The sequence below is a fragment of the Vipera ursinii genome (assembly GCF_947247035.1).
Source record: "Vipera ursinii genome assembly, chromosome: 5".
In the NCBI taxonomy this organism is placed as follows: domain Eukaryota; kingdom Metazoa; phylum Chordata; class Lepidosauria; order Squamata; family Viperidae; genus Vipera; species Vipera ursinii.
Window position 1 is genome coordinate 51,231,255 of NC_139518.1, and position 14,017 is coordinate 51,245,271.

At 35.9% G+C, this 14,017-nt stretch overlaps 1 protein-coding gene across 7 annotated transcripts in view; it reads left to right on the plus strand.

Moving 5' to 3' along the window:
- ADD3 (adducin 3) overlaps positions 1 to 13,753 on the plus strand; it is a 96,938-nt gene extending 83,185 nt beyond the window's left edge. For all 7 annotated transcript variants that reach the window (XM_083364740.1, XM_083364737.1, XM_083364736.1 and 4 more), the window contains 7 exons: positions 2,302 to 2,475; positions 4,256 to 4,513; positions 5,836 to 5,955; positions 7,002 to 7,088; positions 7,904 to 8,027; positions 10,376 to 10,471; positions 11,162 to 13,753. In XM_083364740.1, the coding sequence (XP_083220866.1) occupies positions 2,302 to 2,475; positions 4,256 to 4,513; positions 5,836 to 5,955; positions 7,002 to 7,088; positions 7,904 to 8,027; positions 10,376 to 10,471; positions 11,162 to 11,457 (1,155 nt within the window). In that variant the 3' untranslated portion in view covers positions 11,458 to 13,753. The remainder of the gene's footprint in view (positions 1 to 2,301; positions 2,476 to 4,255; positions 4,514 to 5,835; positions 5,956 to 7,001; positions 7,089 to 7,903; positions 8,028 to 10,375; positions 10,472 to 11,161) is intronic.
- Positions 13,754 to 14,017: the final 264 nt, after the last annotated feature.

A 14,017-nucleotide genomic window follows, 5' to 3' on the forward strand; every position in this document is an offset into this window, starting at 1 on the left:
GTGGGCTTCTACACCCTGGAGGCGCCCGCAAGCGGCTGAGTGGTGGGCCGTTCTCGCCGCCGCCCTGGACAGCCCAGCCGGAGGTGAAGCGGGCGGCCCATGGAACGCCATCATGTCTGGTTGTGCGCGCAGCGGCGGCAGATCGCGCAAGAGCAGCTCCGGCTGCACAACTCAGAGCTCTCCAAGCGGCTGAACGCTGCTTGGCAGCACCTCGACGCCACCCAAAAGCAGCCCTTGGGCGGCGTCGAGGCAATGCCAAGCAGCGCTCAGACGCTTGGAGAGCTCTGAGTTGTGCAGCCGGAGCTGTTCTTGCGCGATCCCTTGCTACAAGAGAAAGCAGGCTGAAACGGAGTGAGGGAGATTGCCAGGAATGCAAATCGGCTGATCTGGCGCTGCTGCAAACTCCCTCGTTTCAGCCTGCTTTCTCTTATAGCAAGGGAAGTTGAAACCGAGTGAGGGAGAGATTGCAGGAGCGCGAGATCAGCCGATTCGCGTTCCTGGCAATCTCCCTTGCTCCGTTTTAGCTTGCTTTCTGCAAGAGAAAGCAGGGCCGCAGGGCCGCCTCCGCAGGTACTGCTCTAACGTGGAGAGGGAAGGACAAAGAGGGAGGGAAGGAAGAAAGGAAGGAATGAAAGAAGGAAGGGACAATGGGAGAGGGAGGGAGAGAGAGAAATAGAGAGAGAGAAAGAGGGAGAGAGAGAGAAGGAGAAAGGGAGGGAGAGAAGGAGAAAGAAAGGGAGAGAAATAGAGGGAGAGAAAGGGAGAGGGAAAGAGAGGGAGAGAAAGAAAGGGAGAGAGAGAGAGAAAGAAAGGGAGGGAAATGGAGATAGAAAGAGGGAGAAATAGAGGGAAAGAGAAAAATAGGGAGAGAGAGAGAAAGAGGGACAGAGAGGAGAGAGAAAGAAAGAGGGAGGGGGAGAGAGAGAAATAAAATTAGTAACATGATTGTTAAGTGAATCTGGTTTCCCCACTAACTTTGCTTGTCAGAAGGTTGCAAAAGGCAATCACATGACCCTGGAACAATGTGACCATCATAAATATGAATCGATTGCCAAGCATCCGAATGTAAATCACATGACCCTGGGGATGCTGCAACGGTCATAAGTGTGAAAAATGGTCATAAGTCACTTTTTTCAGTGCTGTCATAACTGAACAGTCACTGGGCGACTGGTGGTACTCGGACATTGCCTTGTCCTAAAAGTGGTGCAATGGATGAAAAGGTTGAAAAGCCCTGTTTTAGTATACCGGTACTATTTGGTTCAGAATATTTTTTTTCTTGTTTTCCTGCTCTAAAAACTGGGTGTGTCTTATGGTCAGGTGCGTCTTATGGTCCGAAAAATAGGGTAGTTCTTGCCTTGCTCAGCAGTGCAGGTTGATCCCTTTCCATCGTCCCACCCTTCCTTTCCTCACACAGCCTGTTACTTGACCACAAAGATTACAATACATTAGATTACAATAAATTACTGGTTGACCTCTACCTTCTGGAGTGTTCAGTTTCTAATTTTATGGCCTGTATCAATCAGATTATTGAATGGTGTCTGAAATGCAGCCATCTAACACAAATCCAAGCCACATGGAGTGGAGCCTTAAGAGCCAGACTAGAGTTTACAGATGCTTATTTTTCATAAACTAAATCCTTGGCCAGGAGGCAGAATCATGCATCTCCTTCCTTGTGATCAGAGTTACTGATAAAACACACTATGCAAATACACAGATCTGGGTCAGTAAAGAATCCATATAGATAGTCTGACAGTATTTCTTATTTCTTTGAATCCACAACTAATCTTTGAATTGGACAGCATATCACATACCTGTGTCTGATATTATTACAGAGTTATAAAATAGACTGCTGTCACTAAATAATTATATGAGATTCTAGATCTATCAGCCCAGTTCATCGCAGGTCTGAACTCCCATGCAGTGAAAAGGAGAGGGGTTGCAACTTCTGTTTGTAGTTATCCACGTTTCTGCACACTGAGATAATCGGCCATCGTACAAATACAGAGCCTATCATGCTTTTATATTTATATATGGAACAAAATGTATGTTAAGAATTGAATATATAATTGTTTAATTATATAAATATATAAATAAAATTATATAAATAAATAACAAGATGAGAGTTCCGGCACCTTTTTTTTTTAGAAAAAAAGCCCTGGGTATAACATAGGCCTTAATCAAGTATTTAGTTGATACCTTCTGTACAAGTTGCATGCTAATATACCAAAAGAATGCTAATACATGTTTTGATTATGGAAAATTCATGAAGGCTCTATATTTACTATATCGTTTATATCACAGGTACATGCCTTGGCTGCTGGTGGCATAGACAATCTTCTTATCTTAGACTTGCAGAAATATAAACCTTTCACACATCAGGTAGCTGCAGCAGCTGGATTAAGTATGGCGTCTCAGTTCAAGTGGAAAGTAGGCGAACTAGAGTTTGAAGCACTGATGAGGATGTTAGATAACCTGGTATGTGTAAAAAGACTGATTTCTGAATTCTCAGAACTTGGAATAAGTGCATCCAGCCAAATCACACACCAAATATCCAACCCCAAGACCTAGGAGACTAGCCAAGTTTTCTTAAAAAAAAATCCACCCTTCTGGAACATCATCAGAATGGAAACTATATACATAAATACTGAGATGGGGTGGGTAGTTAGCAGCTATCATTCCAGAATGCAGGTGGTGTATTAAAAAAATATCTGCTTCAGGGAACTCGCAGCATAATAGGTCTGCCCTGTTACCAAATGGATGGATACCATGGAAGACAGAGGATTTCTTAAATAATTTGGCCCTATATTAGGAAGCAATTTATAGATAATAACCAGTGTCTTCCTTTTAAGTGCTAAAGTCACTGGATTATGATCTGAAAAGCGCTTTTGCAATATCTCTACTCTGTAAACACTGATGGCCAAATTCTTAGAAATCGAGAATATATCATTCTTGAAAAATATCTTTGGTTTTTCATAAAGTATGTAAATTCTTTCAAACTATCATTTTTTCTATCTCCATGAGCATGCAACCTGTAAATTGCTTTTTTGGTGATTTTTATTTTTTTATGGGCAAATCATTCCACTTAAATGTCCTGTTAGGCACCAATTTTTATACAATATATCTATTAATTTATCCAAGACTCCTTTATAATTTTTTTATTTTATCTTCATTTCAGGCATAAGTTTCTAGTTCATGTAAATTAACTTTCTTAGCATCATGTAAATTAACTTCCACCCCAACATACTTACCATACTCATTAGTCAATATCAATTCTGTTTGTAATTGAGGATTTATATATGAAACAACTCCATTTGTCTTTCATTCTCGATGACATAAAAAATGGATGTAAATCAAATATTTTTAACCTTTCTTCTAATATGTATTTCTTGTAAACAAATTATATCTTCTTTTATATATATCTTCTTTTTCAAATAATGAAATAATTTTCTTTTCTCAAGAGCATTTGCTCCATTTACATTCCAGATTAGGCTTTTAAATTTCATGCTTTCAAGAACTGGTCCACATAAAAAGTACTGTTTCTAGAATTTATTTCCAAGTATTTTTCTTCCTTAGTTATTTTCCACTCATCCTAGCTAGTTTTCCCAGCTCCTTGCTAGTACTTTTCCCTGCCCAACTCCTATTTCAAGTCATTTCATCAATCCTTTCTTGCTTCCAAGTCACCATTGTGTTCTTACAGTCTACCTAAGAATGGCTTTGATTTTTTTTTCATTATCCCTACCACCCCAATATGAGAGGGAAAATTGGTTGGCTAGGAAAGAATGGAGCTCAAACTACTCTTTGCCTTTTCCATTTATTTTTGGAGAATGTTGAGGGATTACATGAACTCCAGTGGCACTCCTGAAGGGAAAAAAGAGGATGATTGTGTCATTTCTATATGAGATAAACTATTTAAATGTTTGTGTTTAGTTTAATCACTTTATTTCAGTTATTTTTTTATGTGCAACTTCAGAATGTGTAATGACATGTGAGAATGACCTTGGGAAATAGGAAAAAGAACTGCAACTTAAAAAATCGGTCTGATAAACGAACTCTGTCCTAAGAGGGATGGTTGGGAATTCTCTCTACTTGGGAGTGGGAAAGTAACAAAAAGGAGAGGTGTTTTCGGTCTTGCAAGATTCTGTTACTAGAAACCTATAGTAAAGGTAGCGTTAGTACTTATGTTGGTGCTTGGACTACCTCAAAGGGGTGACGGGTGTTTTTCCTACAATTTTACGAGAGCGTTTTCTTCTCCCAGGGTTACAGAACAGGCTATGCTTATCGTCAGCCCTTAGTGAGGGAGAAACCCCGGCACAAGAGTGATGTTGAAATCCCAGCCACTGTGACAGCGTTTTCCTTCGATGAAGATTCAATCCCAATTTCCCCCCTGAAATTCCTAGCACAAAAACAACAGAGGGAGAAGACAAGGTGGCTAAACTCACCAAATACGTATTTGAAAGTGGATGTTCCTGAAGAATCCCGAAATGGAGAAACAAGCCCCAGGACCAAAACAACAGTAGGTACCGCTTATCCAAAGAATTGCAATAGTTTGCCTGCCTAGATGGGTCTAGGTAGATTCCTAACTGAAGGCCAGAATACCTCTGAGCAATAAAGATTACTCTCAGCTAAAAGATATAGGGCAAGTCTTAATTCCTGGTGACTTGATGGACATTTCCCTATCGTCTTCTCCACAACAGTATATAAGAGCTTTGCCATTGCCTTCTAAGTAACAGCCCTTTTTTATGTCCTGAAGGTCTCCTGTCTGAATACTAACTACATCTGGCCATGCTTAATATTGTGAGTTCATCCAACATCAACTAGGTATGGCCAGCTAGCTGAACAGTTTTGAACTACAAGCAGTGGTGGGATTCAGCCAGTTTGCACCACTTCGGCAGAAATGGTAGCTATTTTTTTTGTTGCCCAGGCCCAGAATGGACTTCCGGCATCCACACAGAGAACCGGTGGTTCACGTATTTGAATCCCACCACTGACTACAAGGAACCAGAGGTCTCTCTTGGTATAAGGCAGTTTGTTGTATTTCTTATCTTGTCTTTTTAGAGAACTATTGGCATGTAATGCAACTATAGATGACCTCAGGACTGAGCTATACAAACAACTGGGGAATATGGGCAAGAAAGAAAGAATTTCATGTAAACCACTGAATTAGGTGATTGCCTATGGTCAAGGATAAACAAGTATTCAATAATTTCTGCATAGTTTTTTATTTAAAGTATTGTGATACAAAGAATATTTTTATCCCCACTGTCCTGGTAGTCTGTTTTCTCAGTATTGTACAGAAAACATAAATAAAAATATGCTTTATACAGTTCAATTGTAATGCAATGGAAGCTTATGATTAGCTCCACCTGGTGGTGGTTTAACAATTCACCCATTTTCATTTTTGTATTTTTTAATTCAGTAGCTTAATAAAGTACTGCTGTAAGGAAACAACAAAATTAAGAACACAGTTATCTAAGAAATTAATTGATAAGTGTACATTTTAGTCTCTCCTAATAGAATTGTTCCTGATTACATATTGCACAAAGCAACTATTATTTTAATATCATACATTAAATATTTTACAGATGATTAGAACTACACAAAATTATTCAAACTAGGGACCATAACACTTAACATACTTAAGAAAAAGTTTATTGATAAAATACTATATGTACCATCACCCTAACCATTTAAGTGTTAGGGTTTGGGATTATTTTCCTTTTTTTGTGTATATTTAAATAACAAGTTTGTTGCTCAAAAATCTCCTTGCCCTCTCTAGTCATTAAACTGCACTCATTTCCTTTTCCTGTTTTCTCTCTTTTTTTTCTCTTTTCCCAGTGGATAAAAGCTGAAGATTCCTCCAAGATTAGTGGAGGAACTCCAATAAAAATTGAAGATCCAAATCAGTTTGTTCCTCTGAATACAAATCCAAGTGATGTGTTGGAAAAGAGGAACAAGGTATGCTTTGTTTCATGACCACATTTACTTCTTAATAACAATTGCTACAGAGATTTGTTAAGTTATCCTGTTTGCCTAGTATTAAGTTTTATTGGTGCTTCAAAAATAACTTGGAGGACAGCAGAATACTACTCCATATTACTATTCTGGGAACCCCTTTTTGCTTTGAATTTCTATGTTTCAAGAAAATATAGAAGTCTTGTAATGTTACTTCCTTTTGCTCTGGTTTAAGAGTATGCTGTTTTGAAGTTTCCTTTGGTTTTCAAAGAACAAGCCAAGTAGTTTGCACAAGGGAAAGTCTGTCGTGGTAGCATATTGTTTGCTTCAATATAGTTAATATAGTTTAGAGTGGCAGTAAGGAATAACTTTAAAGAAATCTTTGTAAGCGTAAATTGCTGGCTGCTTTTTCTAATGCTTTATTTGATGTTCTTCAAATTTGAGATCCACCCTTGATTGTTCTGCCAGAAACATGAAATTTCACGCAGAGGGTCTGAGAGTGTTTTGTTCAACATCTGGTAGTAATAAAAGAGCTATACCACTCTTCCAAAATTGTTGACTGGGTTCAAAAAAGGTTGCTGTCATACTTGGAAAGGATATCACCAAGATACTAACTTAGAAGTTTAGATATGCAGATTTCTCTGGGAAATAGGCTGTGTTTGAATTACTTTTTTGTGGTCAGAAGAGTTATAATAGAGTACTTTTATGCTTAAAATATTTTGTCCAGATTCACAAATGCTCTGTTGCCAACAGAAGACAGTTTTGCCATTCTCAAAGAAGAACAGTTAATGACAGCTTGCAGCAATGCAAGCTCTTGTGCCTAAACTTAGTCAAACTGAAAATATCTGCTTAATGATGGCAGAAACTCTGGAGCAGAAGAAATGCAGAAATGATAATTCATCAGCATGTTTATATTACCCCAGAAATATTAGGAATTTAAATAGATGGAAAGAAAGCCTCACGATATTGAATTAATGAAGTAATTACTTAGGAATACAGAAAGCCTTCTGTTGGGACTGGATACTTTAAAAACTTTTTTTAATCTCCAGATCCGAGAACAAAATCGATATGACTTAAAGACTGCAGGTCCACAATCTCAGCTGCTTGCTGGAATTGTAGTGGATAAAAAGCCAACTGTAAGTATATCCATTGTTGGGACTTAACAATATGTTGTTTAATTGTATTCAGTAATTAGAATACCAAACATTTTTTTTGCAATAAAAAACAGAGCCAGATTTGCAAATACTTTAAATAAACACACATACCACTCATGCAATTCCTCTACAGAATAAATAATTCTATATATACAAACACTTAAAGTGGTTTGGAGAACCAGTCATTGCCCCCTGAATGGGGGCAATCATTTTGCAGCCTTCATTTTCTTTTATTTTTATAGCAGACAACAGAATTATATTGACATGGGATATTGACAGTTTATGCATTTTATCTGAAGAACACTCTATATTTTATTTTTGCCCTTTAAGATTGTAAGCATATCAAGATATCTTATTTCTTTGATATCCTAGGAAAAATAAAAAACAAAGCAAACCAGAAAATGGGACAGTTAATATCTAGGAAATTTGGGGGGCCACAAAATAAGGATCTCAAAGGCATATACATCTAATTTAAGCAGTGTGTTTTAATTAAAAATAGGATTGTGCATTTATGTTTTTACCAGTTGTTAAAAGTAGATTTCAGACATTTTTTTAAAAAAATCGTAAAAATGTATAATGTCATTGTCATTCTGTCTTTCTTTATTCTTATTTTGTAGGATGTTATCCCAACAGCATGAACAGTTGAGAATAGTGTGTGTGTGTGTGTATCTGTGTCTATGTTATGAATGTTATATCTAAATATTGTATCAGGTATTACAGTAGCATATAAATGCAGTAAGTAAATAATTATATAAATAAATTTTGCTTCTCCATTTTAACAAAACATTTTTTTACAGCCCATGCAATTTGAAGAAGATGAGCATACCCCACCAGCGCCTCCTAACCCATTCAGTCATCTCACCGAAAAGGAACTGGAAGAGTATAAGCAGACAATCGAACGCAGACAACAGGGCACTGAGGGTGGGTGTTGGCTCAGAGTTTCCATCTCCAGGTTAAGCTTTAAAGGAATTAGTTTAAATTCAAAAAATCAATATTCAGAATTACTAATTTAATTAAAAGCTTTAAATTGAGTAATATTCATTGACAGCTTCAACTTTACCTTCCCTATATTTTTTTATTTGTGCTTAAAATGAATTCTCATTTTTGGATGAGTCTTATGTGAAATGGGCATGTGGGTAGAAGTGGTGAATGAATTAGATTAATAGACTAATATCTGCATGATTTATAGCAGACATGTCAAACACAAGGCCAGATCCGGCCCGCGAAGTGGTTTCATGCGGCCCGCGAAGCCATCCTGGAAACAGTGAGGGAACGGCCCCCACTGCTTTGGCCCTGGCCCAGAGACCCTCCTTTTGCCAGAGACCCTCAGATCTGTCCCACTCCTGCCCAGGCCCCCATAGGCACCCTTGATGCGAACGATGTAGAGCTGGCCATGCCCACCCAGTAGGCCATACACACTCTGGCCACGCCCACCCAGTAGGCCACACCCACCCAGGCCATACCCACCCGGCCCCCTGGTGCGGCCCTCAATGAAATTGAGTTTGACACCCCTGATTTATAGTATAAATCAAGAAGTTGGAAATTTCTGGTTTCCAGGATATTCCAATATATATGAAATTATCTTATCTTCTTGACAGTGAATTGGTAGAAGATGCATTTGCATTTTTTCCCATAATAATATAATAAGTAAACTGAATCTGTAAGTCATAAAATGTGTTTTGGCAAGAATTTATTTCCTAACGTAGTATGGCATTAAATAAGACTAGACATGTTTGAATGAATAGAAAAATTTGTGGGCTTTACAATTTAGCTCTTCCTAACATTTCTTAAATTTTCCTTTGATTTCTCTATGTATATAAAAGATAAATGTCTTTCTTTGTTGGGACCAGGATCCTCCTCCTATGTAGGAGTACTTTGCTCCTTTGTTCCTTCAGGCAAATATCAAGTGGAGCAAGGAAACTCCGCTTCCCCATTTATTCAGGATTTGGAAGAGGGGGTTATCTCTTTAATTTGTCATCAGTGCAGTCATGTTTATAGAGATTTAAATTCAGTTTTGATCAGTGCAGTTAAAAATCACAAATAATTGTATCATAAAAATAACTTTAACTGAAACCTCAGTAACTTACAAACCTCGGTAACTTACTTACCCTTTTATATAAATAATGATGTCAAATATATTAGTAAACCTATAAATCTCTCATACTTATTATCCAGATCATTGCTTATATCAGTTGTATATTAAAGCAACTGAGTCCTTTTTTTAACTTTTACCTTGTTTCCACTGTAAAATATTTCTAGGTAAGATGGCTACCCTACAGTTTATTTTCTCTCAACTCTTGGCAGCTAACTTCTCCGTCATTTCATTTCTACCTTCATTAAATTATGATGATGCTTGCATTTAGATGTTTAGGGAAACCTACTACAATTTCCTCTATTTACCCTGATCAAATCAACATTGCCTTTGACCCAGCCTTTCCTTTTTAATTGTCTGTTTTTCATTCCCACATTTTTGGAATACTTTTCTAGTAAACTTAGGATAAATTTAACACTATTTTCTCTTTCTGAAAACTGTGTAATAAACATAGATAATTTATCAATTTACATAGGATTATACAGAAATATATAAGACTGGATAAATTAAAGTACTCGTACATTTGTATTGCTTTTGTATATTACTAATATAAAAGCACATAAGTACAATTAAGTATAAAAAAGCAGAATAAAAGTTAGATATTCTTGAACCAGTATGTTAATCTTCAAAAGACATCATTCCTGAACAAAATGCTCTGATAGCTGTATATTCTGTTGCCTGCAGTTATAGCAAGCAATCTTCTAACCTTCCAATTTCTTATTTTTGAAAGCGTAAAGATTCAAAGGTAAAAATCCTTGTATTTTAGCATTTTTTTCACCCATTTTCATTCAAAGCATCTGATAAGGCTCTTTAATAATATGGGCATTACTAATTTACTGTTGTCTCTCACTAGCATTTTCAACACTAACACTGTATATATTGTTTTGACTACTTTAATCACAATATTGTTACCTAAGAAGCTATGTTCTCACAGAATACTTTCTTCTAACTATTTGGATCCATCTTTGATATACGCTACATGTAATAATCATAGATTGGTAATAATATTAGTTTATATAATTCAATGTTATAACATTTGCATGATCAGGTCAATATGGCCAAACTGTTTGCAGTTTTGTATGTACTAATATGTACTGATATTTTTTTTGTGTGTGTGTGTGTGTGGGTTGTGCTTATTTTGGCATGGCTTTTACTAACTCAGGCTCTTGTCCTACAGATGCTGATCAGGAATTATTCTCAGATGATGGGTCCTCTGTTTCCCAAATTAACTCTCAAACTCAGTCCCCACAAAATGTCCCTGACAAATTAGAAGGTATATAATGTAATGTCATGTGCAATATTACAACTCTGGAAGGTATAAAATGCTATTTGCCATGCACAATATTGTGGGCCTGCAAATCCTTCCTTACAGTCTTATTTTTTTAATCCCAAAAATCGATCATAGAAAATATAGTCAAACTCGTAATATGTGAAGCCCAATACAATATACATACGAATTATTATGTCATTTTGGCCTAATCTCATTTATCTTTCAGAATAGGCTTCCTAAAAGATACGTTTCAGCCATTAATTTATGTTTTAGCTTTTTGTTTGTTTGTTTGAAAAAATGCTTTGTTCCCTGCATTATGTAGTACAACTTGGTCTACTAATGCCAGCCTAACATAACAAACAGATAATGATGTTGCTTGACAAGGTGTACCTTCTAGTCAGAGGTATATTCTGTATGTCCAATTGTGTCCGGAACTTGGTTAAAAACCTGATTCCAGACACTCAAGGTATATTAATATTACTTAATGTCACTTTAAAGTGAAGCTTGTAAGGGAAAAACTGGTGGTTAAAAAAGGAACTGAAGCCCAGATTGCAAAACTTTACAAAGTCATAATTTTCTAAAATTCCTAATCCAAGATTGTATTTAGCCCTGTTTAGAATGTTACACAACCATCTGTTCTAATAACCACCAATGCAAGAAAGAATAAAATAATCACTTTTTTCCCTTCTCCAGAAAATAATGACAATTACCTACAGGATTCTAATCTCACCTCTTTGGAACTGCCAGTTGTTGTCATGAATGGCAAAGAAGATGTACATGATGTGGAAGAGGATCTGGCCCAGAGAGTCAGCCAGTTAACTACTAGTACTGTAGAGAATATAGAGATTACAATTAAGACTTCTGAGAAGATTGAAGAGACCCTTTCTCCTGAAGGCTCTCCTTCCAAATCACCGTCAAAGAAGAAGAAGAAATTCCGTACTCCGTCCTTCCTGAAAAAAAACAAAAAGAAGGAAAAAGTGGAGGCCTGAGGTTTCACTGACACTTTAGTCATACATCTATTCAGTTGTTAAAATGGTCAAGTAGGGTTATGCAAAAAACTGGGCCTTAACCTAAGTACAGAACTGGAAACAATTACATAGAAAGTGGGTTTTTAATTAATTAAATGAAGAATTCATCTCTTAATTAGTACAAATAAAATTATTATGAGAATTTGTAAGTATTGAGTATTTCCACCACAAACTAACACTGGCAATTGGTCCATTATAATACCACAGTAATTTCAGATATCCTTATCTAGCAAGTTACTCATGAAGATTTTTGTTGATTAAAATGTCTTCAGCAATTTCACTATTGAATAATCAGATAGTGTTTGTTTTTAACCTACTGCCACATTGTGTAATTGGGTGATGTTTTTTGAATAATCTTGATTGTGGCATTTATTTTGTCCCTGCCTCAAAGGGTGGTGTGTCTCTAATCAAACCCTCACAAACCTTGGTCATCTAATTATATAGCGGCACATAATTTTAGAAGGGGAAACTGTAAAAGGAATTGCATTTGGAATTTTACAGACTCTCTGAAGGTTGCATTCATCAATAATAACTTTTGCCAAATATTCATTTTAGTAAGATAGAATTTTTGAAAACTTTTTTTATTCTATCAGTTGGGGGCAGGGAGAAAGCCCTTATTTTTCAATAAAGGGGATTTTATACACTTAACATTGATAACTTCGTTTAACTATGGCAAAACAGAAAAAGAATTTTATATGTTGAAATTTTTGTATACCATTCAATATAAAGTATTATAGGCATGTAAACCAAGCATTTAACAGTAGAATGTATTCAAGGATGCTTGGTATAGAATATACTTAAATATAATTCACGAATCCAGAATTTCTGACATCAGACATAAAGAGCGTAAAAATTTACTGGATTCAATTCTAAATCTTATTATATTTTTTTCTCATAATATTATTGAATGAAGAAAAATAATCTTGATAACATATGATCTTCCAGAAGATCAGTTCAAAGTGTGTCCTAGTTTCATTTAGCCTTTCTTAATTATTTCTGCAGAAATTTCTGTTGAAATCTCAAGATATGAGATAGATACAGGTGGTGAGGCTACAGAATGACAAAACCCAGGGATGAAAAATTCTCACTAGGCAGCAAAATGTCACTATTAGTATACTGTAGTACTTGTGACAGTCCTGTAGTCACTTTTTTGGATAGTCCTCTGAAAAGCAGTAAGCCCAGTAATTGGGAGGAGTTCATGTTGCTGGAATGGGGCTGTATCGCCATTTGAGTGCAACGATATGTAGTTCCTATGAAATCACTTGGATGCAGCTGCATTTATGTTGCACTATAAACTGATCATCTGGAAAAGACCATAACCATAAGAGAGACAAAACTGGAAAAGGGAAAGTGAGATGGAAAGAATAAGGGCATGGAGGAAAATGAGGGGTAGTTGTGGATTATTTTTCATAAAATATATGTCATGGAATTGGGGGTATTTTTATTAAATTGATGGAACATCTGTTTTATATTTTAAAATTACAATAGAGGTAATAGGATCATTTTAATCTACATTTTGCCTTCTCAATGAATCTTAGAGCAAATTAGTGCTGATTTGTAAGTGCTGATCCTGCCATTTGTTCTTGCTGGTTGTTTATTTTGTTTTGAGTTAAATAGAAAAAGAAAACAAATCTGTAAATACACACTAAACATGAAAACGAACTACGGCCTTTTTACATCCATAGGCACAAGAGGAAGTATATCTTAAATGTTAATGTTACTTCCAGATTGCCGGTTGAAATATATTACCATATATAGATGGTTAAATATGGCCAGGATGTGATTTGGCATGCAAAAACTGAGTATAGCATGTTACAGGGCTGGTGAGCTTTGATTGTGTAAGTGTGGCAATGCAGCGCAGAAGTAAATCTGGAAATGATATTTTAAATATCTCAAAATACTGGAATTGGTGTGTTTTCTTAAAAAATAGTGGGACTATCTAAGTTGCTTAATTTTTTATGTTCTACATTTTTTTGTGTTGTATTACAACATATGTAGAAACAGTAACCTGTGAACTATGCTTTTCATAACTTTAAAATCTATATCTAAATGAATGCAATGTGCATAAATATTTTTTAAAAATGCAACCGTGAACTATTTGCACCTTTTTTCGCTAATGCCTCTATTTACTTGCTTTGGCATATGAATGAGCCAGCCAACTGTGTCCTGTGGAAAAAGATATATAAATGTTGTTGGAAATTGCTTATAGATGTAATGCTAATTAATGTTAAATCACAAATAAACAGTATTTTAAGTAGATGAGTGTAAATTATATCTTTTCCATGGCATTATTCAGCAGAAGAGTATATAATGTACAGTGTATAAAAATATATAATTGTAACCAGCTAGCTTATTTTTTTAAGTGCAAATTTATAAAAGTATTCAGAATTGCTTCAGATCTTGCATACTTCTCTGAATTTTATTAAAGCAGAACTATTTCTTCAGGTTTCTATGTGAGCCTGGAAAAAAATGCTATTTTAAGAATAGCATTAATGTTAATAAGTGCATTCTTGAAAATTTC